This window comes from Triturus cristatus, chromosome 12, assembly GCF_964204655.1.
Source record: "Triturus cristatus chromosome 12, aTriCri1.1, whole genome shotgun sequence".
NCBI classification, from domain to species: domain Eukaryota; kingdom Metazoa; phylum Chordata; class Amphibia; order Caudata; family Salamandridae; genus Triturus; species Triturus cristatus.
The window spans coordinates 708881311-708907727 of NC_140595.1; the positions used below are offsets into that span (position 1 = coordinate 708881311).

The 26417-nt window shown below is 43.8% G+C and overlaps 1 protein-coding gene across 2 annotated transcripts in view; it reads left to right on the forward strand.

The window, feature by feature from the left end:
- The window catches only part of LOC146780368 (hydroperoxide isomerase ALOXE3-like), a 202061-nt gene that overhangs the window by 170894 nt on the left and 4750 nt on the right, over positions 1-26417 (forward strand). For both annotated transcript variants that reach the window (XM_085639758.1, XM_085639757.1), the window contains exons 7-13: positions 5372-5515; positions 6778-6981; positions 7227-7313; positions 9356-9525; positions 10836-10957; positions 11950-12050; positions 12737-12907. In XM_085639758.1, the coding sequence (XP_085495884.1) occupies positions 5372-5515; positions 6778-6981; positions 7227-7313; positions 9356-9525; positions 10836-10957; positions 11950-12050; positions 12737-12907 (999 nt within the window). The remainder of the gene's footprint in view (positions 1-5371; positions 5516-6777; positions 6982-7226; positions 7314-9355; positions 9526-10835; positions 10958-11949; positions 12051-12736; positions 12908-26417) is intronic.

Consider the following 26417-nt stretch of genomic DNA (forward strand, 5'->3'; position numbering starts at 1 on the left):
TAAGCCACTTCCTTTGTAGGTTGGGATGTCATTAATGTGATTGACGGGATGAACCAAGGTGTTCCCAACAAGAAGCTCATCTAGAAACATCCCCTGTGGTGTATGATCGAAGTGTATGTTTCCTTGATTTGGTGGACCTAAGCTGTCCCATATAAAACAATTGTTAAAACAACAATGAACATTAAAATCACCAAGCACTATAACCGAATAAGGATTTTTGCTAGTTTCGTTATACATTTGCAAAAAATCATATAGACTGACTAAATGTTCATTTGGCGTACTCTTAGTGAATGAATTATAAAAATTTACAATAAGCCAATTCCCATTAGAGTTGGATTGAATTTCTACTGCTAGACAATAAGGGGAACCTGACTCCATTTTACTGTATTTACCCTCAATAGTCAATGAGATGAGAGTTAGAAGTCCGCCTTTAGCCCTCCCCCTGCAAGAGACCACCGCAGGTGACCAAAAAGCAGAAAACCCATCCAACAAAAAGGTACTTTCAGTGTCCCAAGTTTCTTGTAAACCGATGATTTCGTGGCCTGATAAACAGTCCCTCCATGTGGGATCATGTGCTTTGCTGTTAAGGCCAGCTATATTCCAGCTAAGGACACTTGTACCTGAGGGCAGCCGAGGGGCAACAACAATATTATCCACTCTTTCAACAATGACATTCCTTACTTTAGTCATAGCATTTGGGGTGCCCTCTACGCTTGTGCCTAGCACAGTTACACTAGAACCCTGGTCCTCTTCCCATGTAGAAATTAAACTTTCCCTAGTAGATCTGGAAGTAACCCCATCACGGTGCAGTCAGTCATTAGAATCTAGGTTACTCAAAGCTTGAAAGCGGTTGGAGGTGACAAGACCTTGAGGAAACTGACCTTCAGGGTAACGTACTCTGCCCTCCAACGGAACACTAATGGGTAAATTTGTCTGTTGTTTGTAGAAATAACCCAGTGAGCGAAGGGTAATACCCTCATCAAAGTGAGGGTGCAAAGTAGCTTTTAATAAGATGTTATTCACTATGAAGGGATTTCTAAAATTTATTACAACACAGTCCCCCTTTATGGTCTTACGGGAACGCCCTACCCAGGAGACTCTTCTCGTTGTTATTATCTGATGGGCTAAGTGCACTGGAAAACCACAGTGCTTATTTAACCACGAGACTGTTTTATTTTTAAGAGATTCGTGGGTTTCTAAGTTAATTTTCTGGGCACCATCCTTCAAGGGGGGTACGTTTGTTAACACTTCAACAAATGGGGCGCAATCAGGGGGTAAATCTGGTTTCACTCCTCCTGTATGCATGCTTACCATTACATTATTACTACTTGAACAACTTTCTGGGGGTAAAATGTTGTTCACATTAGTCGTGGGTTCAAGAACCAGGGGTTCTACACAGTTTGGGATTACCTTTGAGGACTTAGGGGAATCGGCAGATGCAGATAAACCCTCAGCCACACTACACGATTTCCCAGAGGAAATATTGTTACGTGCCAAAAGATTGCGTAAGCCTTCAATCTCAGCGGATAGTTCGTCGATCTTAGTTACTAGGGGTTCAACAATTTTCAAAATTTTTGCCTCCAAAAGACCTACCAAGGAATCTAATTGATAAGAATCTATCTTGGCTGTGGGGTTAATAGGAGTAGCTAACTCCTTGGTAACCCGGTTTGAAGAAGCAGAACCCGTCTTTTTGTGAGTGCTCCATGCACATCCCTGTTTCAATTGAGTGCGTTTACGGGATCTTAGCACTCTCTGGGTAGACAGGTCCGGGGAGTCTTCTGAGGCCTCATTGACGTCAATTACTAAAACCCTATTTACTTCTGGCGGTTCTTGTTCAATAGGGACTTGATCGCCCAAGGTTACCGAATCATTATTCTCATTTAAACTGTTCATGGCATGAGATGGAGGAGAAGATATGGTAACTGTGTTATCTAAAAGAGGGCTGGTAGTCGTTGAATTTGGTCCCTGGCCTAAGGATTTGCGCCTATCGCTATTGATTTTGGTGACTACTTTGACCAGGTAGTTATCTAATGTTGACGCAGTCAAGGATTTACTGCTCATTAAGGCTTTAGCCATGATAGGCACACCCCTGGGAGTTCCTAAAACTTAAATTAAACTATCGTACAATATGGTAGCACCAACACATGTGATGATACCAAATAGCCAAAAATGAACAAGTTAAAACCAATACAACACAATCTATAGACCAAGGGATAGGCAGGTCTCCCACACCGTGTGCTTACATATAATAGTCTTACACGTTAGTGACGTGGCCCGTCCCGGCCTCAATCGGTCCTCGGAGGGCCACAGAGGGCCCGCCCTTTGCCCGGCGCCACCCGCGCGCGTCCCGCGACGCGGAGGGTGCCGTTTGTTTTTAGCGCCTCCGGGCGCGGAAGTGCAGGCTGGAGGGGGCGGTGCCAGCTAGGTTGCTGGGAGCCGTAGTCCTTCGCTCCCTCCGTGTGTCAGCCAACAATCACCCAGCAGCGGCGAGAAACAGCAGGCTTGTCCTCCTCACAGCCTCCCCACAGGCATCCTGGTGAGTGCTTCGCCGTTCGCCTACCGGACCGCTGTGACCCCCGCTCCACCGAGGGAGCCGTTTGTTTTTAGCGCCTCCGGGCGCGGAAGTGCAGGCTGGAGGGGGCGGTGCCAGCTAGGTTGCTGGGAGCCGTAGTCCTTCGCTCCCTCCGTGTGTCAGCCAACAATCACCCAGCAGCGGCGAGAAACAGCAGGCTTGTCCTCCTCACAGCCTCCCCACAGGCATCCAGGTGAGTGCTTCGCCGTTCGCCTACCGGACCGCTGTGACCCCCGCTCCACCGAGGGAGCCGTTTGTTTTTAGCGCCTCCGGGCGCGGAAGTGCAAGCTGGAGGGGGCGGTGCCAGCTAGGTTGCTGGGAGCCGTAGTCCTTCGCTCCCTCCGTGTGTCAGCCAACAATCACCCAGCAGCGGCGAGAAACAGCAGGCTTGTCCTCCTCACAGCCTCCCCACAGGCATCCAGGTGAGTGCTTCGCCGTTCGCCTACCGGACCGCTGTGACCCCCCCTTGGTTTCATCCATTTGCAAAGTCAGACCTCGGAGGATTGGGAGCAACAAAGGGGTGTGTTTACCTTTACCTTTTTAATCCTAACTGGTTTGGAAGGTATGACGTTTTGGGAGGAGTTATGTGATGGGCAGAGAGACTCTTTGCCAAGGATCTCCCCTGCTATCTTGCGAAGCTGAAAAACAAGGCCTTGTAGGATATAATTTATAGTTATTCACCACAATTGTGTTGTACTTTTGTGAAAGGAAGTGGATTTTTCTAGGGTTATGGTAATTCACCAAATCACTAGTGGGTAGACCTTCTACAACAGTGCTCCCACTACTCTCACACTAGAGTGCTGCTGGAATAGAAAAGAATACAACTTTTACTTTTTGTTCTGTACAGTTCATGCATTTAAAATCAAATTCCACATTGTCCTTGTTAATATCACAATGTGGTCAATGAGACGTCAAGTCCTATAACTTGAAAATGGTCCGCCTCTAGATAGTACATAAAATATCCAGTCGCCAGTTTGTGTAGTAGCGATGAACCCTTGAAGTATTTATTTGGAACTTCAGTTACTTCCCTCTTTAGCTTTCCATCGTGGACTCCACATTACGTATGGTTGACACGTTTCAGTCTGTTCACTGTCCGTCACTTCATTACTCAACAACCTAGCGTGTGAACTCTAAGTCTACCCCTATAAGTCTTGCAGCAAGTGCCTCGGGTGCCCACTGCCACAATGGTTAATCTGGTAGATCTGCTGTGTCCTCTCAGTGGTGAACCTTAGTGCTCTTTCAGTGCAAGGAAATAAGTGTTGGAAGGTTGTGAGCAGACCCTTGTATGTGTCAAGCATACTTCTCTGCAGTAAAGACCATCACTGGTCTGGACAAGTCTTGCAACCTGCTGTGTTATGCCTGGTATTCTGTAACTTCCAAGTGTGCCCCTCACTATGAGATACTCTGAGGTAACAGTAAGCCTTGCATGCCGGGTTCTGAGATGTTTGTACTGACCGGAGATAACTTTTACTATTGAGACACTAGCTTGAGACCCATACGACTCTGGGAAGGTCTATCAAATTTGAATCATGAATGCCTGAGGAAAGTGTCTCCTCCGAGTAGCCAGTGTGCCATCCTGCACTTGTTAGTATTTGCAAAAGGTGTCAAGTGTCTACTTAAACAGGTGCCATTTTGGGAGTTAGCGGAGGGAGACACAAAGGGCAAAAAACGTTCATGGCACAGTTGCTCTAGCCTAAAGATGTAGGCTTAAGTGGAAGTAGGTAAGCAAAGTACCAAATTCACTCATATCTGAAGAGAGAAAAAGAGCCAGGCCAAGACTTTCAGAAGAAAATCCAATAGGCTATATGGCTAAAAGAGCAAAAATTAGGGACAATAGTTGCACGTGGGTGTTAAACGCAACACAAGAAGGGAATGAATGCGTAATGATGCCTCAATTTCTTGTCAATGCGTCCTATATATCTGATCTAAACAGGAACTGACATCACAGAATGGACACTTTTATCTTTACTTGGAAGCCTTTGGCAATAAGCTCTGGACAGACCAGAATAACGGAAAGCTGCTTGTATAAGGCCTGGCCACCACTTTTTTGTCCCTGTTGTCAACTAGACACATGAAGAATCCCAAGCTTGAGATTTTTCCTCCGATGCAGAACTTTATGCTCCAACCACTGCTCTTCCCTTTTGATTCTCTGTGCAGTTAGCTGAGCCCAACTCTGGGTGTCCACAACTGCTTAAATGCCAGTGCAGTTTAGCCCACGAGGATGCCCAGCATCATGCAGAGTCATGGAATGCACTACCTGAATCCACAATAAGTGCACCATCTTCTTCTTAACACTTTCCACCCTATGAAAGCTCTTTGAATGCTTCCAGCACAAAGCTAACTTCAGAGCTTCTGAGATTTAAGGTAACTTTGGCACATGCACCGCTAAATAGTAGAAATGTAATGCCAAAGATGCATATGAGAAATCTGCGTGTTGGCAGATTTCTTTGCAGCTCTCTTCTTGAATCAGGTTTTTTTAATGGAATATGTTGCTTGAAGAGTCCGAAGGGATATTTACTAGATGTGTCTGAATACAGTGTCCATTTCTAAAGAGCTCCCAATTACAAAACATGATCTACTCTTCAAGTAAAGACAATATTAAATGTTTAAGTGTTTTTGTTTTTTTTGGGGGGGGGGTTATTTTGTGTTGTATTTGAACAAGAATGTTGTCATGGGTGGGTGAGTGGTCAGATGTGATATAATCGGACCACCATGCCACCTTGCAATTCTGGATGCATTTGTTGATGGTATGTGTTTTTACAATGCCAAGCTCATCTGTACTGTTTCCTCTGTTTGCAGAGAGGAAAGATCTTCATTGTGGATTTTAAGATATTGGAAGGCATTCCTGGAAATATATTGAATGGTCTTCAGCAGTACATGGCTGCTCCCTTGTGTCTTCTCTACCACTCGCCCCAGGATGAGATGATACCCCTAGCAATCCAAGTAAGTTTTTGTATTTGAGCCATCCGGCCTGTCTAGAACTTTGAAATTTAAGACATTAGTGAATAGTTCAGAAGAATTTTGGGATCAGCATTTTGACAATGTGTTACCTGTTACTTGATCGATATTGACTACTAGTGTTCCTATTAGCTAGAACCAACCAACCTCTTTGTCACAAAGGTTTACCTTTATGACAACGGTGGGTGTTTTGTACTATGGAGCTAACCTTTACCTATTTGGGATTTTAACTATGTGCAGTTCTAGAAAAGCCTTTCCTAGAAAAAGTACATGCATTTCAACTGTCATTGGACAAACAAAGAAATGAAAACAACTCCTTAACTTCACTCTAAATAAAACACTCTTCTAGGGTCTTGTGTTTTTTTTTTACCACTAATAGTCAGTTTATCACTGTGCATACATGAAAAAGATATCTTACGGAATACTATTAGGCAGTGTAAATATCTTTCCCTGCGAGCCTATTTCAGTGCTCATACCTATTTCTCATCTGTGCTCTGCCTTGGAGTATTTTGCAGTATATATGGAAGATGTTCTTTGTGTAAGCTGGCTGTTACTTTCCTTACCAGACACTTTTCTTGTCCTTTTTCTTTCTCAATTTCTAGATGGCCTCTATAATTCTCCTAGGCTGCTTGTTTCTCTTTCCTACTGCTAGCCAAAATCATGGGTTTCACATTCACTTCTATGCACCATTGCCCACAGACATATTTTTTTTTTTACAGAATGTATCAATGGTGTCTGCCTTAAAGTAGAAAATATATTTTTCAAGAGAACCCTCTTGAATATATTGCACTTGATTCCTAAAGATTATTCTAGAGAGTACGCTGAAGAATAGGTCCATCTACTCGCTGTCCAAAAAGCCTTATGAAATAGTTTGTATAAGATCGAAAGAAGATTGCTTGTCCTCTTTAGTGTACAAGTTTCCCACACTGGACTTAATCCATATGAGTGGATAGTCACCTAGTTTTAGCAGTGTATGTTACCTCACTTTGCTGTTGGTTTAACATTTGTGTCTTATCAATGGGTTCAGACCTATTGTCGGCTGACACTTTCGTCCTGTGGGACTTCTGCAAATTAAAGATTGTGTAATGAGTTTGCAATGGTCTTGGCGTTCTGTTTCAGTAAACATCATGCAAACATTTCCAAAGTCTAATGTGTTGTCTCACTCTTGAGCTAACTTACGACAGCAGCTGCTTGGTCGGTAACCACGCAAGTCTAGTAACTGGCTCTTTGTGAATCTTCCTCTGCAGCTAAATCAGACTCCGGGTTCAGAAAATCCCATCTTTCTGCCGAGCGATAATGAGTGGGACTGGTTGCTTGCCAAGATGTGGGTGAGGAGCTCCAATTTTTCCACCCACCAGGCTCTTTCCCACTTCCTGCGTACGCACATCTTTGCAGAGGTATTCTGCATTTCTACATTGAGGCAGCTTCCCGTGGCTCATCCTCTATACAAGGTAAAGACAAATCAGACCATGCAAAGACTGTTAATTCCATGCTCAATAAATGGATGCTCATGGGTCATGCTGTCCAAGCATTGTTGGGTACAAAAGAGCAAGAATGATTGAGATTCTTGGAGGACTGAACATTAACCGGGTATTTGGCTACATGTTATAGAAGAAGCGAGGCAGTGAGAATATAAGATTTGTTTAAAACCACCACTGTATCTATATCTCTAATAACTCACCTGGTCTCGCTTTAGCTCCTGATCCCCCACCATCGCTACACTTTGCAAATTAATGCTCTTGCCAGAGAACGCCTTATTGGACCAGGAGGATCCTTTGACAAGGTAAGTTTAGAACCCATACTTTAGACCACCTGTTTTGTGGGCATTGCAAAGAAGCTGTGATTAAGATAAATAACATAATAAGCATAGCATGTAACACTGTAAAGCACATGTTCACCCTTCAGTCTCTTGACACTGAAATAACATATGTTAGCTACTCAACTTGGTGGTACTCATTTTATTTAACTTTGAAGTGTGAAATGCTAAGTGGGATATCCAGTATTCAAACCTATGGCCAGGAACTCCAACATAGATCCATGGAGTGGATGCATTAGTCCACTGACCCACCAGACTACCCTAGATGAGGTGGATGGAATGAAAGCTATGATCCCATGGTAGAGGAACACAGAGTTCAGGAAAAAAATAAATGGAACCTGCTTGGAATGATATTAGCTTTTTCACTACCTTATGACATATTCGTACCTGACCTTATTAAACATAATTACAGTGCATCTACCTGCAGCATTTTCACACAGGCCACTAATTTTCTCTTTACCCAAAAAGTATTTTGTTGGCAAATATTTGTGGGCAACAATCTAAAGGAATCCCCCCAGTCCCCACCAGACAAATACAAATCATCCATAACTGATGTAGAATGAGGGATTCTTGTTTGGTCTCAAGTCTCCCCCCCCCCCCCCCCCCCCCCCCCCCCCCAGAGTGTAGACAAGTGTTTGTACTTGATAAAATAAGCTTCGTAGATCTCCCCTGTCAGTACCTCTATCTCTCCACTAACTTTGCTTGAAGTAGTTGGGGAAGCCCATACAGTGGATTGGGATTTAATCACTGTATTGGGCACGTCTACTTAAAGTATAACATTTCCATAAACTACTACTAATACCTGAATTGTTTCTAGATGTTTATCAGAGGCTGTATCTGAGTAGGGCTGCTAATCCTCCAGTGAGAGACTCAACAGTCGTGACATGGAGGCTGGATACTTTGCTATATCTGCTTTTCAGTCTATTGAAAGACAACCACATGAACCTGGAAAAGAAACTAGTTCAACCCATAGATACCTTGCACATTCTGGAGAAAAAGTATATACCCCTGTCCTTTTGGTGGATAACTCCTAACCTGGGCAGGAACCAGATAGCTTTGAACAGTAGAGCCTACATGCAGGCACTCATTGTGCCATTCTTGTCCTTAATCATAGATTGCCACTGACATGCCATGCCATCTGTTGTCTGGCTTATGACCTCTTGGATTGCCCTTGCTCATTCATAAATGCTGCTTGTGTGCCATATTCTCACAACATCGCTCCTGTGGGACTTGGTTCAATTGCAGAATTGTGGGCATTATGATCACTGGAGAAAGACCTTCACCCACCCATCTTTTTCTTAACAAGTCATTTCACAAATGGGAAGAGGGTGAAGCTATTGTCATAAAATATGACACATATCATTGCCTTGTACTTTGCTATCATGGTGCTCTCGCAAGCACTTACTACCATGTATTTTTGGTATTGAAACATTCAATAGAGCATTTTCCATACAATACCATATTGGTCTCTTAAAATTATAGTGAACTGAAGCACAACATATAAAATTAATCTGGTGTAAACACTAAACTTCAGAGTCTATCTCGTATACTCAGCTTAGTATAGAAAAGCTTCAACATGGCTGTGTATGGCACCCACCATTGACAGACCACACAAACCCATTAGACACCACTCCAAACATTTGCTACTAAAGAACCTGGACTCCTCCTCAGTGCCACTTCTTCACAAGGAACACATTCGCCAGCCACTGTCATGCCCAAAACAGTCAGATATGCAGCATCATTTGTAACCTAAACTCAGTCTATCTATAACCAAAGACGGCTGGATTTTCTGTCCTATGGAATGTATTAACAATTGAACAAATCCTCCAACAGCACCTCTGTTGCGTATTGTACACCCAAAGCTACATCATTGAAACATTGGCACACACCCTAGATTTAGAGACTGCACTATCCAAAATGTATAAAGTGATGACTGTGGTCCAGGAGTAAAAGAGTCCGGAGCAGCCCAGAAAATGGACCTAACCAGAAACTGTAATTTTCACCCACAGAACACAGCAATAGGAGTAGCGGGTCTTGCTGAGCTTATATCAAGAGACATGCAGGCCGTGACCTACACTTCCATTTGCATTGCAGAAAATCTCAAATCCCGTGAGGTTGAGTGTTTGCCCAACTTTTACTACAGAGATGATGGGTTGAAGATCTGGTCAGCTATCGAGAGGTGAGGCATGATTTCTTTGTCCCTAGTAGTTTTGTGGCTTTCAGTGATTGCTTATTTTTTGGATTTTAATGGAATGCCTTGATCCAAAGCATTGTATGTAAAATGTGAATAGCTTAGTAATTAACAAATGAAAAAGAATATTTGTGATTGATACCAAAATTCAAATCCGACACAGCAACCAAATAGCTAAAAGGAGGAATAAGTTGTGTATAAAAAAGATTTGACCTGTTAACATGGGAGAACGTAAAAGAAACCTTGATAACGCCTCTCGCAGCTTGGGGGAGAACAGCAGCGATCTGGAGAAGACACTGGAAACCTTGGGAAGAGTTGTCCCCTCACTCCATTTTGTTGTGATATTTGATCCGCTGATTTTATTTACCAGATCATTGACATTAGTTGTGCTTGTCTAGTTCAGTTTATCAAAAATACTACTCCCAGAATGCGTTGGGTTGTCAAATGGAAACCAAGGAGTGACAATTTAGTAGCCAAAGATTTTGCAGAGTTTGGCAAACCTACCGAAATACAGGTAAGGAGCAGATCAAAAAGGGGTTAATGGTTGATAAATCAAAGATCACTGATGACTTAGTGATGTGCTGAGGATTTATTAGGCAATGAAATTGAAGCCCATAAGAGGTAAGAAGTCATTATTAAAGTGGCTGGAGGGAAAAATAAGTAGCCCATTTGCCCAATACTCTAAATAGAAGTTAATTCACATTTTAGGAGTCTGCAATCGTTTAATGACTACTAAAATGGGTTTACAGTTCATACTGATTCACTGTGTGGGAGGGGTGTGTTGTACGTGTCCCTCTTAAATACCCAATCTATATGAGATGACTGAAATCCATTTGCAAAACATTGAAAAATGACACACTCCCCACTTGAGGTGGTAAGCCATTTACAGAGTAAGGGGGCCTGCAGAGACCATCTCCCCTTTGCAAATGTAAACAAGAGCTTGTTCTGGAAAAGGCAGTGGTCCATGGGAACCACTGTGAAGTTTTAAACTTTTCAAAAAATAAAACTTAATTTTAGATGCACCCAAGCTTCTTTTGAGGAAAACAGACTGCCTAAAAAAACCATTTACTTTATATAGAGGCGAGCAGACATGGTGGCTTGATAACATTAGCAGGCCTTAATCTCTGCAGGAGACACAAACTATTATACAGTTGACCTAAAAACACATGCTGAATAAATGAGATGAACTCTTACTTTCTTTGTAGTAAGAGGTGTAGCTTGATCGCTTTTGATTTGGAAGTGTCCCATGTGGTATTGCATCTATTTACTCTACTCCATTTTTTTTTTCACTCTCTCAGCTATGTGTCTGGTATTGTGGACTTCTACTATAAGAGTGACAAGAGCATCCAGATGGACCCAGAGCTTCAAGCGTGGGTGGGGGAGATCTTCAAAGAAGGCTTCCTTGAGAGAAAATCCTCGGGTATGATTGCTTGAACTTGTTGGCAAGTGTTTTTGTTGCTCCTCCCCATTCACATTCTTCGCCCTGATTATGGTTTGATAGCAGAACCACAAAACATTGAGATGGATTGTAAGTTCAGGCTTTATGAACTTTTATGCTTGAAGTGCCATCCAAATTGAAGAAATTAGGTTTCTAGCATGGTTTGGAGATCCTTTTCTGTGTGAACTGCTATTTTTTTTCTTTCAAACAAAATGCTGATTTAGGTTTCAGAACTTATTCTGATCTATAATTAGGGCCCTCTGTTTTCCGTTTCTACAGATAAATACAGACCAAAAACTGTTTATTTTTCTGTCTGTATTTATTTTTAAATGCAGAATATGGAAAATAGGTCTTCTATGGGTGATTTTTTTTTTTTCTACAGTCAATCATGAGTGACAGGTCAGTAGGAGTACAGATTGAGAGGTAGGGGAGATGAAAAAAGACAACAGATTTCCCAATTAAGTGCAGACCTAAAATTATTGATGCTATTCTACAATGTAAGTATTTTCAGATAGCGATATTGCTCTGTATACTGCTGAAACCTTTTGGACATTCAAATGCAAGTATACATTTAGCAGTTAAATGTGGAAAAATACCCATTGTAGCTTCTTTTTTTTAGAAAACATAAAATAAAAATGGATAAAAACAGAAAAAAATGGGCAAAAAATAAATATGGATAAATACAGATGAAAATGTTGAAAAAATAAATACCATATAATCGGGAGCCCTATCTATAATTCTGTGCCAATTTTCACTGTACAACAACTCGGAAAACACTATTGGCAATGTTATTAGATTGTAGCACTCTATTGTAAATCTGTATAAACATTGCCAAAATTAAATACCCGGCATACTCCTCATTTCAATCGTACACCTGCAGGCCTACCTTCTCCTGGCCCACGCGGCACAGGATCTGACTCCGGCAAATGTGTTATTAGTCTTCATAAAATGCTTTCCCTTTCTCATTCTTTCAGGAGTTCCATCTTCGCTACAGACCCGCCCTGAATTGATCAAGTATCTGACTATGGTGATTTTCACAAGTTCTGCTCAGCATGCTGCTGTCAACAGTGGGCAGGTAATTGTGAATATGCTTCTAGTACTGTAGATGGTGGGGAAAAATAATCAAGGGAATGTGAGAGACTAGAAAACTAATGTGTACCATATAAATCTTAAAAAGGTGTTTGTGAGAGGAAACAATAGCAGGGTACAAAGTGATCAGCGCACTGAGTTTGTGACATTAGAAGTTGAGCCGAGGAGGTCCAGAGGCTTATCAGAAGGTATAGCTTTGGATGGGGAGGTTCAGGGTTTCCTAGAACAAAGTCTTCACTAATGTGCCTAGTGCATCTTTGGACAGCTGGAGCACAAATCTAAATGGAGACCACTGGGACAGACTTTACTCATGGCGAGTCATTGCGTGGGTGTTTTTTCCCCATTTCACCCTAGCAACAAGGACTTTTTTTGAAAGATGGTACACTACCAGCTGAGGAAGAATGCCTCAAATGGGAGACTGAATATTCAAATATTTTTGGAAATACCACTTGGCCTGTAATTAATACATGTATATAAACTCTAGCTGACATTCTGACTCCTGACAAACTTACTTTTCCAACCTTCCCTTCAACGAAGATATGCTCCCTGGAAAGGGAAATAGTTTTTTCTTATAAAGCACTCTGACACTCCTAGGTCTATTGGCACTATATAAATCTACTTAAAATCACAAGTATCGACTGTTTTCTTTCTTTTGGGCTTGTGCCACTGTAGTTTGATTTCCTTGGCTGGATGCCGAACAGTCCCAGCACAATGCGCCAACCTCCTCCCAAGACAAAAGGCACAGCAACCCTGGAAAGTGTCTTCGAGATCTTGCCTGAGGTGGGCACTACTGCCAACTCAATGGTGACTCTCCGGCTCCTGAGTGCCGAGCCTGGTGACATGGTAAGCAATCAATTCTCTCCTTGTGTATGTTAGTAATCTCAAGTTGTGGGTAAACAGTACATCTTTGTGACTTATTAACTCCGCCCTGCCAAGTTCTACGGATTGTGCATTATACTGATGCATTTGAACAGTATCTGTGCATTACCGCTGTTGGAAATCTAAGAGGATTTGCTCAAATGGGTATTTAAGACTAAACACCCCCACTTACAGATTTCGTCCTCTAGAATTTCTGATGGCTCTTGACAGGGCAATGGACCTTGGCTACCATGTTCAGAATTGGAGCTCAAACAGAACGTACAGGTCAAGTATATCAACTGTCAAGCTTATTATTTTGAGTCCATGATGAGGTATGAGTAGTTTTTAAAGGATTTTATTTTCATATTAAAGTTTAGGTTTCTCTGATTCTTAATAAATTAGTCAAATCAATCCGGTTACAGAATTGATAATAGAAAAATATAGTTAGTGCAGATCATATTATAATGTGCATACAGCGCGTTCCATAAAGGAAATCATCCCTATTCTAGAAAATGGGGCGCAAATGTTGTCATTCAGAACCCATGGAGAGCTACAAAATAAAGGCAAGCATGAGATTAGCATGAAGCTAAAATCAATAATTAAATGAAGAATTCCCTTTAAAGGGAAAATAAAGAAAATAAGCTTTGGCAAAGCCAATTTAGTCCAAGCATAAAGCTTGGGTTTTAATAAACGTTAAAAGAACACAGCCTGACCTTTTCTGCTGTGAATCCCAGATGATCTGCCTACCTTCATACTAAATCTCTCAAGCTCTGTCTGAGTTTTCCCTCATCCCAGCTGATCTGCCTCCTTTCTCCTCTGGTACTAAATCTCTACTGAGCTCGTCCCAGCTGATCTGCTTCCCATCCGAATCTCTGCTGTGCTAAAGGAATCTCATTCTAAGTCCAAGTCTGCAGCTCTTCTGAATCTGAAGCTCCCAAACTAAGAGCGCGTTTTTAATGCAGTAATTCAAAGTTGCAGCAGCATGTGGCATCTGATGTTTCCATGCAATGGAAATTCGGCATTCTTCAAATGCACATCTGCCCCCTTCCTGTGTCCACACTCCATCCACCATCCAAGCAGGCTGTCTTCTTTGTTCACATTTTTAAATTACTTCATTTCCTAATCTTTTGATAAAGCAACTGCTATTTTAACTGAACACATCTGTAAACTGCAGAGAAAAGCTTGTTAGCAGGAAGTTATTATAAACAATAAATGGTAATGCATGTTCAAATAAGTGTGCTTTCTGTCCTCTATGGCAAATAAATTAAGCTTCAGGTCGTTTATGAATAGGGCTCTTTTTCAAATAATATTCCTTCAGCAACAAATAGGATATCATGAATGTTTCAGGGTTAAATGCTGTATTTTATGTGGAGCGTCTTTATTTTACAAACACAAGGCATATTCTACTGTGATCTAGAAGGCGAACTTTTTTGAGCAAGCTCCATTTCTACCATCAATTAATTCTAGTTAGCTGTTACTGTTTTCTGCACTTTTAAATGTCCTGTTAATTTAATACAAACTGTACATTGATGCTGCACACGTTTAATAATTATTGTAAGTTTAAAAAAAACACATTCTATAGTTAAGACAAAATCTAAACCAGTCACATCAACTATAAATTATATATGTGCATATTTTAGCATTCTAAAGAACATGATTCTATTAAAGGAAAAGCGTGTGGGGTAAAACCCCTTAAATATCAAAACCTCAGGTTTTCAGCACCAAATGTCTAAAGTTTAAATTCCAAGACAGATTGGTCATTCTTATTCGTTATGCAAGTCAAATTTATTTTTAAGTTCTTTCCCACCCGCAAACTCACAAGATCGTCACACAATTATTCTAAAATGTGTTACATCAATGGCAACATTCTAATGCTGACCGGGCATTTCTATCTGCAATTAGTAAAAGAAGGAATTGATGTTTGGGCTGGCCTGTAGGTGAGATACTCTCCTGGTTACCGAGGAGCTCGCCTCGTTGGACTACAGTGTTTTTTGTTGGCCCTCGAGTGGGCTTGGCTACCTTGCCATGATAGGATTGGTTTAAACCAGAGGGTAACGCCATGCCTGGTGCAGTGCACAGCCTTCCCACCCAAGACATCAGTGCCTGGCGCTGCTCCAGTGAGGGGGGGGGGGGGGAGTCGAAGCACCAGATCGATGCAGGGACCATTGAAAGGCTGGGGCACAGAGCCCCAGCCTTTCAATGGCCCCTGAGAGAGCGAGCTCTGTCCTGCAGGGAGTCTTGCCCCGATGACCTCGAATAATACTTGAACATATCTTTTTAAATTCCATTTTCCTTTTTTAAAAATTTATAATGTGGGTGATGTGTGAGTATTACTGGCATTTTGCAGAGAAATGTGGCGTTTGTTTCAGAGGATAACGAAAGGAGAGAGTGGGAAGAGAGGAGGCTCAATTCACTTCCCTTCTCAAGTGCAACAATCCATTGAAGTGAGCCAGCTGTGATTTGTTACTACCCTGGGCAGGGAAACCCTTTCTGTTTTTAAAAGAACCCTCACCAACTAACGCTAGTTGGTGGCATGCTTATTCACAGGGTTCATTTCATGCAACAGCCATAAAGTTAATTTTCGGAAAAAAATCCCTGTTTATTGGATGTGAACATATTTAGATTCTGTTTGTCTGCTCTGTAGCGGATACTGGAAAGGGTTAGCCGTGGATCACTGCTCTGAACATAAAGGTACGCTTTGAAAAAAGTAATGCACAGGTTGGGAAGTGTGCTTTTTTGCTGCCAGTGACAGGGATTTGATGATCGTTTGGGACTGGGAGCAGTGTTCATGACCATAGCAATCCCAGAGTCCATAATGTTTAACTCAATCTGGGCTGATTTGCAACTCCTAAATTCGTACAAGCAATCTCAATTAATGAAAACAACAAGTCACCGCATTTATTTCTAGTAAAAGCTTTCTTAATTGTGGAACTCTATACCCGCGCTAAACCTTCAATTTAGAAGGCAAAATAAATACCAATCCAGACCTTGCCAGCGGTCAAAAAAAAGCCCGTCTGATTTTCCTAAGAAACGGGCAAAGAGAGGGCTTAATGTGCCACTGCGTCCTGTGGAGTGCTGAGTTTGTGCCCATTACATTTACGAGGAGGCCAGCGGGGGCTCGAGGTGACTGCCTGACTGCCTGACACGGAGTGGAGAACACTGGAGGTCCACAGCACGAAAAACAAGAGGCGCATTATTTAATTAAGGACTCGAAGTCCCAGGAATCCTTTTTGCTGCACACACCTACCCCTGGGATAGAGCAACGCCTCCCCTACTGACGCTACTCATTCCACCACCACTTCCGCTGCGGGACAAGGGTGTGGCCGCCCGGGGGCCCGAGAGGCCGGGCCGGGCTATTCCTCTTTCGCCTGTGGCTCCAGAACTGAACTACATCTGCCACAGTAAGTACTGCTGGGGATATTACTAATATGGCTGCTCGGGGAACAAGGAGCAATACAATGGCCAGTAGAGGGCTGGTTACTGGCACTTTGGACAATTTTATCATTAGAGCAAACTCAGTGATTGACCAGGGTATTATCCTTATGGAGCGCAGAGTGTCTTAGGACCTAGCAATGGCTAAACGATCTTCCTTGGGCCACCTTGCCAATGCTCGGATGCCTGTGCACGACAATCGTACTAATACCACCTGCGTTCCAGCCCTGGTACATGCTCCTCAGGACGATGGCCACACCTCATCAACTATAGGCTCCCCAATTCCAGAGGCAACTGTGGTACTAGAGGTTTCATCTTTGCCTACCTCGCCCGTGAAATCACCGGCAAATCCATCGAGGGGGGATCAAAGAGCGGCAAAATGCAAGAGGAAGCGGGCTGCCACTAAAGTGATTCGTCACAGGAAGACCAGAACAGCGAAGGGCCAGACTAGCAGTGTTACATCCTTAAAACCCAAGGGAGGTCCTACCTTGAATGACTCAATTGGCTCGGACACTGACCTATCCTTGTCACCTCCAGCTTCAAAAGGACCCACGACCCCGGAGCAGGTTCAGCGTATGGGGGAGGCTAGGGGGGAGGACGATATCCTCATAGAGAGAATGGGGTTCTTATTAAAGATAGCGCTTGATCCGTTAGATCAGAGACTAGCCCGCATGGAATCTCAGCTCTCCCAGTTACAACAGGCTATGGCTAGGAATGGGGTAAAGAGAAGGAAAAAAATCCAGTCGTGGAAACAGCCCAAACCAGTTCTGTGCCCATTGGGGTCGCGAGTCTTGTTCATTCTCCTACTACCGGGCCTCCTATCACAGCTGCAAATATGACAGCTGTGGCTGCAGGAGTTGGTGCTGGGGCAGTACCGGCAGTCAATTTGAGTACGTCCACCTCAGACGCGATAGCACCAGAGGAGGGAGAGTCTCTACCCAATCTTACACCCCAGGTTGCGAAAAGAATTGATTTACCACCTGAAACCAGTCCGTATGTGGTGGTATTGACAGGTATTCCTGAAATTAGCAACTCCGGTCAGGAATCATTTATGTCCTTAAAAAATAAAGTGACCCAGTGGCTCAATCATAATTGGCCCCTACCGCACAATGTAAAAAGTGAAGTACTGATGGTACGTTGGATAGCTTGGGTGGGACGCAGTAGAAAAACCATCCCAGGCGATTGTGTTCTGGTTAATTTTAGGGACCCGTGCACAGTAGAACACATTTGCAATTGGACTCACGACAGTGTAGGCTCAAGGATCAAACCCTATCCCCTGTCCTTCTTTTACCCTCGACCTGTAACCCCAGTTTGCGCATCAGATTGGTCACTGGTGATGCAAAGGCGGGGTCAAAGGGTGAACAGGGGTGGTCACAGAGACCTAATCACCCAAAACTACCCTGTGACCCATAATAGGTTTAGTTCCCTTGAAATGGTGGACTGACTTCATGCGGATAGGGAGCTGAGAGTGGGCAATTCCCAGACTATGGACCCTAAAAAGACTACTGAAAGTGCAGAGGAATCCGAGGGTGGTCCAGAAAGTGTGTTTCCAATTATCCAGACCTGGGTACCTAAAACGGCAGAGGGGCTTGTGACTCAAAGTGTGGAGCTACAGCACCAAGCTCAACCTGATTGTGGGGCACCGAGTATAGGTGAGACACTAGGAAGTGCTGCAGTAACCAAAGCAGCCACGGCACTGACTTCAATTAAAATACTGTCCTGGAACGTGGCGGGTATAACAAACAAGCTACATTGCACAGAGTGGGGTGCCCTGGTAGACCAGATGGACTTATGCTTGTTCCAGGAGACTTGGGCCAGGGAGGAACACTCAAGAGTGGGATATGCCACTTATGTACCTGCAAGGTGGGGAGGGAAAGGAAGACCTTCTGGGGGATTGGCTATATGGGTTGCTCTTCACTTGGGTTGCGTGGTGGAAAATATGCCCACTCATTCAGAGGATGTGCAGTGTTTAGTACTAAAATGGCCCAATGGGTATGGACTGGCGGTTGTGAATGTTTATTCGCGGCCAGTTCGGATAGGGCTCGAGTCATCCACAATCGATGATTTATCCCAATTCTTGAGTACATTGCCAGGGGATTCTAGGCTTTTGGTGGCAGGGGATGTGAATTGCCAATATGAGCCTTTTTTTGAAAGTGGCGATGGTGCGCTTATGAGAGAGGACGACTATTGGGCGATCCCCCAATGTCAGTCCCCACGCCCTAAGGTGTGGTCCCCATTGGCTACTCAGATCACAGCCCTTGCATTAAATAATTCCCTTAGGGCTTGTAATGGCCGTTTAGCGTCCAATAGCCCGTCAGTATGCACCTATAACAAGAAGGGGCAAGAGTCCCGAATCGATTACATCATGGTGGAAACCCGGATGTGGTCGATGCTCATTGATTTTAGGGTAGTTCAGAGGGATGATGGTGACCATAACGCGTTACGCCTGGAGTTGGTGAATCCAGGGCAACAAGAAACAGACTCACTTAATGCAGGAGGAGATGATGAGGGTACTGGTCTGATCTTATCAAGTAACGGGCGTAGGGTAAAGGGGGGGAGAATAGTAGGTTCGGAAGAGAACTTAGCTAAAGTCTACAACCTAGTTCTTTCACGATTCCTGGAGGTCGAAACTCTAATCTCCCAAGATGCTCCTAGTGACTTCAATGGAGAACTTAGTGTAATCCACTCAGATTTGGCCAATAACCTGGCTGAAGTCTTCTACCCCCAGGCACCCACGAGAAGGCCCAGACAATCTGCCTCATCCTGGTATAATTCAGCATGCAGAAGAGCAATCTTGTTACAGCAATTAAGGCAGGGCACAGCAAAATGGCGATTCGAGATTGCAGATTGCAGTACAAAGAGGTTATGGGGCATGCAAAAAAAGAATGGGATATGGAAAGGTGGATGAACCTAAAGCTAGCCCTGGACACAAAAGATGCACGCAGATTTTGGTCACTTGTTAACCATGGTTCGGGTGACTTAAAGTCTGCCATAGAACCGAATATTGCGGCATCAGCATGGGAGGCCCATTTTAAAGGCCTATATGGGGGGGAAGCCGCGTTGTGTAGTTTGCCCGACTCACAAGTCCCAGAAGATCAGCAGGGGTCCCTGGAGTTTACCTTGGGGGAGGTGATAAGCGTAATAGGCAAACTTTCAGCGGGAAAGGGCCCGGGACTTGATAAATTACCGGGGGATCTTTTTAGACACCAACCTGAATTTGGGGCCCCTATCTCCTTGTCGTATTTAACGCTATCTCGAGAGGCATGGAAATTCCCAGTACTTGGCTGGGAGCAGAGATAGTCCCGATATTTAAGAAGGGGTCACCTCTGCTCCCAGCCAACTACAGGCCAATCAGTTTAATCGACGTTCAACAAAAAATATTTGCAAGACTGGTCCTGGACCATTTGTTGACGTGGATGGAGGATCACGACGTACTGAGCCCCTTCCAGGCGGGATTCAGAAGGAATACGTCCACTATGGACCAAATTTTCCGACTGATCCTACTGTACTGGAAGACGGTAAAGGTAGAGGGTGGCAGCCTCTATATGGTCTTCGTCGACCTCCGGTCAGCGTTTGACCTAGTTCCTAGGGGGAAATTGTGGGCTGTCCTTCAGGATCTGGGCCTCCCGCATCAGATTTTAGTGCTACTCATGAGATTGCATGGGGGGAACTTCGCCCAGGTACGCTGTGGCAAGAATGGGACGCTGTCACCAAGGTTCCCAGTTGGCAGGGGGGTGAGACAGGGTTGTGTCTTAGCACCGACCCTGTTCAGCCTTTATGTCAACGGGGTAATCTCACATCTGGACAGTGTTCCTCACTGACGCACCAAGGCTGGCTGGTAGGAGGGTGCCGGCGATCATGTTCGCGGACGACACCCTCCTACTCTCCAAATCTCCCATGGGGATCCAGAGGATATTGAATGGCTTTGGGGACTTCTGTCGGAGTAGAGGCCTTGAGATCAACGCTGACAAAACAAAATTCATGATCTTTAACCCGCCAGTGTATACTCACGCAAATCCATCACTGGGCGATGTATGACTGGAAAGGGTTAAGACCTTCCAGTACCTGGGTGTTACAATTCATGAAAATTTGTCATGGGGTCCGCAAAAGGCCAAATCCCACATGAGACTTTCACAGCTGTCGGGTGCTATCTCAAAGGTTTCCAACTCCTCAAGACCAGTGAGTCCTGCCCTGGAGGTCTATAAGACGCAAGCAAGGCCAGCTGCTCTCTATGGGGGTGAGCTTTGGGGTCACTGTGCTGCCCCTGAAATCACTAAAGTTGAGTCCAAATTTGCAAGGCGATTACTATCGCTTCCTCAGAGTACTCCATTAACACCGCTGAGGTTAGACCTGGGACTGACGCCTATTGCAAACGTGCTAGCAGTAAAGCCCCTAAGGTTCTGGCACAGACTATGGACCACTCCAGATCTTTTAAACTATAGGGACGAACTCAAACAGATCCTTAGTTTTAATTGTGTAAGCAAAATTCCCTGGCTTGCGATCATGAAGTGTGAACTTCTAAGTCTAGGACTACAATCCATGTGGGAAGATCCAGATAGGGCATGTGGCCGGATATCACGAAAGATGTTTACCAAAATTTATAAAGGGCAAAAGCTGGAACTTTTAATCACGGCCCCTAATGCAGGTTCCCTCACTAACTCTTTAGAATTCAAAAATTCTTAATATTTCGAAGACTTCATGGATGTTGTCTTCCCGATTTTAGCGCGCAAACTTTTTATCCAATGGCAACATGGCACTTTACCCCTCAAGGCCGTCACAAGCAAGTGGACGGCCTCCTCTAATAAGTCTTGCCCGGCCTGCAGCTGCGACTTAGAAGATGAGCTTCATGTTCTCTTCTATTGTCCAGCATATACCAAATCAAGAAAATATTGGTTGATACCATTGTGCAGAAATCTGGGTTTTAAACATTGCCTGAATGCCTTTAGAATTTTTAAAACCAGTACATCGAGCCCTATTGTTTTTGCACTTTCTAAATTTTTGCTAGCTATGTGGTGTAAGCGGCGTAAATTAATCTATCGATTGCTAGCCTTAATGTTTATAAAATGAGTGTTTGGAACCTGATGTATTTTTAAATATTTTACAGATGAGAGGGTACTTTTGCCTGTATGAAAATATTCCCATGTGTATATAAATTAATTTTAAATGTTACTTGCCTTTCCTTCCCCCCTTCTTCCCCTTTGTGTTTTACTTTGTACTCTTTTATGGCCAAATTGGCCGAAATAAAGAATTTTTGAATTTGAGAATGTGGACGAGTGTCTGTGCTCGGTCAGTGACCTGGCCAAAGAGGGCATGAAAGAGCTGAAACTGAAGCATAAATTCAAAGCTTTTCCAAACCGGGACCCCGAAAATGCGTTTGGCACAGGGCCCCCAAAATCCTTAAGATGTCCCTGGATCGATGTACTCACCCTGCCCCTGCTGTTAAACAGACTGGCCACTGTAATGCATTAGGAATAAGTAGTGGAAACACTCCACCTTCTTGACCATGTAATTGGCATAGAATGTAAAGCAAAAAAGATATCTGAACTCCCAGACTGGCAGTCGCCGACTCGCTTCTTGGCTGGTCAGCATGACCAGCCAGCAGCACGGATTGCTTGCTCTCTGAAGGATGCTTGTGTCCTCTCCTTCCCAGTAATAGTGGCAGTTGTAAGCTACTGGTGTGCAGGTGCCTTTTGCTACTTATAAGTGGTTGTCTCCCCATCAACAGGCATGTCCTTTTGTTTACTTACTCGTTCACCTTCTGAACATCTCTGCTGCTTTTAGTCAAAGGCCTCTTGTGCCAATGGAGAGCCGCTCACACGGAGTACTGCCCGGTTGTGCATTTTATAACGTTTAATACAGCATTCCTGCTTTAGGCTTACCTCGTTTTAATCCCATATATGAAAGCAAAACTTGATATGGAATCTGAGTAAGTGTACTCATTGTGGTTACTTTTGGAAGAAACCAAGCTTAACTTCCAAGAATAGTGTTTCGACCACTCATTTGCTTACAAATCGCTGCAGCAGCTACATTAACCCCGTGAGTTATCGATCTATGGATGTATGGCTGATTGAAAAGCTAAACTCCAGTATTGGAATTAGGCCCTTACATGTCCACTGGTCCTTAGTGTGGCAACAAAGAGCTGTTGTCAGATCTTTGAGCCTGAGATGGTGTTAGCCTGTGTGCTGAGGGGTGTTCGTAATAGGCCTGAACAGCGCTGCCGCCCAGTCACCTAGCAGTGCTGTAAGCGAGAATAACTCTTGTCAAGATCTCTTCTGAGAAAGTAAAATAAGCTTTAAAATGTGGCATGCTTTCCCAGTTTTGGGTGCCTCTCACAGACTGGAGGGAGGCAGCCATACATATGTCTGTTACTTTATTACAACGCTAAGAGCAGCCATGGTGACGTTGCATGTTTTATCTTCAGTTATTACAACTATCACAAGCAGTTTTAGAACCCTTAGACCGACCGGAAAAGTAGATTATTGTATGCACCACTGTCAACCGGGAAATGGCGAGTACCCAAGCTGCTAGGAACTGCCTATCTGTGTGAACTCTCGTGTAAAAGCTATATTTGCATTCACAAAGTGTGAGTATACAGTGGAAAGTTAGAACGCTGCTTCAACACTCTCCAATCTGTATGGTTCCTGACTAAATGATTCCACAATAAATTATTTCAGATCATGTATTTCGTGTTTAAACTCTTCATATTACCAACATATTAAAATAAACCTGAAGCCAGGTTCTTTTGCTAATTAATATTTCACTTGTTCGTGTGGGTCGAACAGTGGGATCTTTGAGCCCTCTTCTGTAAGGTGGATTGTTACATAGAGATTTCAGTATGGAGGAATGAATGAACCAGAGAGGAGATTCACGCTTTGAACAAAACATCTGGTTTTTGTGATAAATGGAATGCAACACACCAACAATAATGCAGGTTATAGTAACTAGGTAGACTCACAATTTTGGCAGGGAGTGCTTCTATAATTTTTCTTTTAAAAGACTTGTGGTGGTGTTTCAGAGTGATTTTGGAAAAAGTGTGGGGCATTCTTTGAAATAATGCAATCCAGTGGTGGGGACTAGAATGGGACGATGGGAATCGAGATGCTGGTGCTGTAGTTTGGGTGTAGCCAGTGAGTTCTTATAGTAAATTCCTGGTGGGAGCATAGCCAGGCACTACATTAGAAAGATAGTCTGGAGAGGTACTGTGGCACTTTATATGATTGACAATGATTTGTATAGGGCCAATGTTTTGAGAAAGAGCCACCCAGCTTTGTGCAAAAGGGAGTGGTGGGCTGGTGTCCTGGCAGGTTGAGTAAGATTTTGCAGGCACAGTTTAGAACCCGGTCTCAGTGAGAAGGGCTTTTGAGGGTGGCAATTGAGCAGGTGATCTAATTTCTCTTGGGGAATCTCCATCTATAGTAATAAGCATTTGAATAGATCCGCCCACATGTGGGATCCCGAAGCACCTTTCCACAGAATATCTGAAGTGTAGACATGCTCCTTTCTTCAGGAAGACCTTTAGAAACACTTAAACCTAATATGCAGCCTATAAACACAGATTACAGTGGTGAAACTGTACAGGTTGTACCTGCAAAATTATTAATATACCCATATATATGTATAGTTTTAGGGGAATATTCTATATGTAACAGCTTAAATCTTTTGTAGAAGATGAAGCATAGCAGGACAGTGTAGCATATAGGCTGCTATTGCGTGAATTCAAAACAGTGTCTATACCTTTAAGGACCCATATAAAACTAGTATCACATCACGTCTAGCATGTGGCAGTTGCCTGTCTTCCCCCCCCCCCCCCCCGGCTCCTGGTGAGAGGATTTTGGAGCACTGAGCGCTCCGCCTTTTAGTCTTTCTCTTCAAAATACGCCAGTGAAATCTTGCAACTACTACATTTGATGTATTTCATCTCCCTCACATTTTCTGCCTGTTTCTGACAGAAAAGTGTGAAATTTTGTCAAATAAAAAGCTTTCTATATTGGACAAGTGTCCTGCCTGTGGGAGAAAGAAGGCCAAGTCAAGCATGACATCAGCATTATCTGCCTTCTAGTAATCCATGTTCCTGAAAATTGTCAGCGCGGCCAGAAGATTTCAAGGAGCACCCTGAGGGAAAGGGAGAAAAGTTGCCTCCATGACCCTGAGGAAAGAGGCAGAGAGCAAGCAGTCTGGAGGTGGGACTTCAAAATGAGATGAGGGTCAGTCCTCTACTAGGGCTCTGCCATCTAGCCCTGAAGGACGTGAAATGTCCAAAAAGAGGGTCCCAGACCAAAAAAACAATATAGTTCCAGCTCGATGTAGAGGATCCTGCTGAGACAAGGTACGGCACTGACTTGTTCTCCATCCATGGCAGCTTAGATGTAGGATAAGTAAAGATGGATGTAGAGACATGGTAGGACAACACCAAAGACTTGTATGCTGTTGACGCGCAAAGTGAGATCGCTATTGAAGTGTCGAAATCAAGGCCTGCAGATCCATCAACGTCTGAGCAGATAGACGTTGAGGCCTTGAGGGTCACTATCGACAAGCATATTGATGTTGGGGCGTCAACGGATGTCGAAGCACTTAGACGTCAAGGACACAACAGGAAAAAAGGAGGAAGAGGAGGTGCAGCTATTCATCTCCAGACTCCGCATACTCAAAGGTATACTTCCCCTCTTCAAAGATAGTATTACCAGACTCTCCACCACCATCTCCTCATCTGCCATCGTCTCCTCCTCCTCCACCACCACCACCTTATGTTCCCCTCCACCAGAGCCAATTTTTCTGCCTATGGAATCTTCTCTCCCAAAGCCTAGATCCCGTTCAAGAACACACCATATTTCACGCCATCACAGATGCCTCATATTCAGGCATTCCTTGTCCCATCCATCTTCTAGGTGGACTCCCCATCAGCCATAGATCTTGATCAAGATCCATATAATGCACAAGATCAAGGCATTGTTCCAGATGCATGTCCTCCACTTCTACAGGAAAGTATTCACCGACCCTGTCCAATTTTCCAACACTTCGCATTTCTCCAATGGATGACATCACCACCTTCTAGGAAGGCCAGGTAAGAGGAGCTGCAAAGCTCTAATACAGAGATGTCTGTCCCTATACCTTCTATATCAATCATGTTTGAGCTCTTCACCACTGCTCAGCATTAGTACCACTCCTTCCTTTATAGCCAGGCCTCTTAAAGCCAGCAATGGAATTGTTTTGGACTCTGTCCTCCGCTAAATGTGCTCCATTGAGGTTGCAGAAAAATATAGACCTTCTGAGCAGGATCCTCTCGTCCTCTGCTCAGACCCACCTGCAGACTCAGTAGTCATATTAGTGGCTACTCCTGTTTCCTCTGTATTACCCTATAAAGAGAAAAAGCAGCTGGACTCTGTAGGCAGCAAAGTCTAGCACAGCCACATCCACCATAAAAGCGACCAGTGCTACTGCCTTCCTAGGCAGGTACGATAGAACACTCGGGACTCTATTCAAAAGTTTGCTGAAGATCTTCCCAGGGATCCACTTGAAGACTTACTAGAAATAGTCAACGGCAGCCTCATGGTTTCCAATCAAGTTATTAGTGCCACAGCTGATTCTTCCTTATTGGTGGCACATGAATTTTGTTAAGGCATAGCCTTACAAAAACATTCTTGGCTTTGTCTTACAACACCTAAACCGGAGTGCCAACAGAGGCTCCTCAATCTTCCATTCTTGCATTCTAGCCTCTTCAGTAGCCACACTGAGATTGCTCGGATGAAATCAGGGAATGAGACTCTTCAGGTGGTTGGCCTAGAAAGGCCAAAAGAGCAAGGACTTTCTTTCAAGCCCTACCAGTGCTGGTTTTACCGTCTGAGGGTTCAAACTCCTCAATGGTATTTAGGTTGCCAGCAGTCACAACAGCAACTACCTTAATAGCAGCAGCAAAGGCAGCCTAAAGGAAATATCCACCCACCAGCCTTCCCAAGGAGGGGTAAATCGACAACAGGCTCAAAGCCATGTATCTTTCTTCCCCTTCTTCAGTTACCCATTCCAGTAGGGGTAAGCATCTCAGCTTTTGGCAGTGTGGTAAAAAATC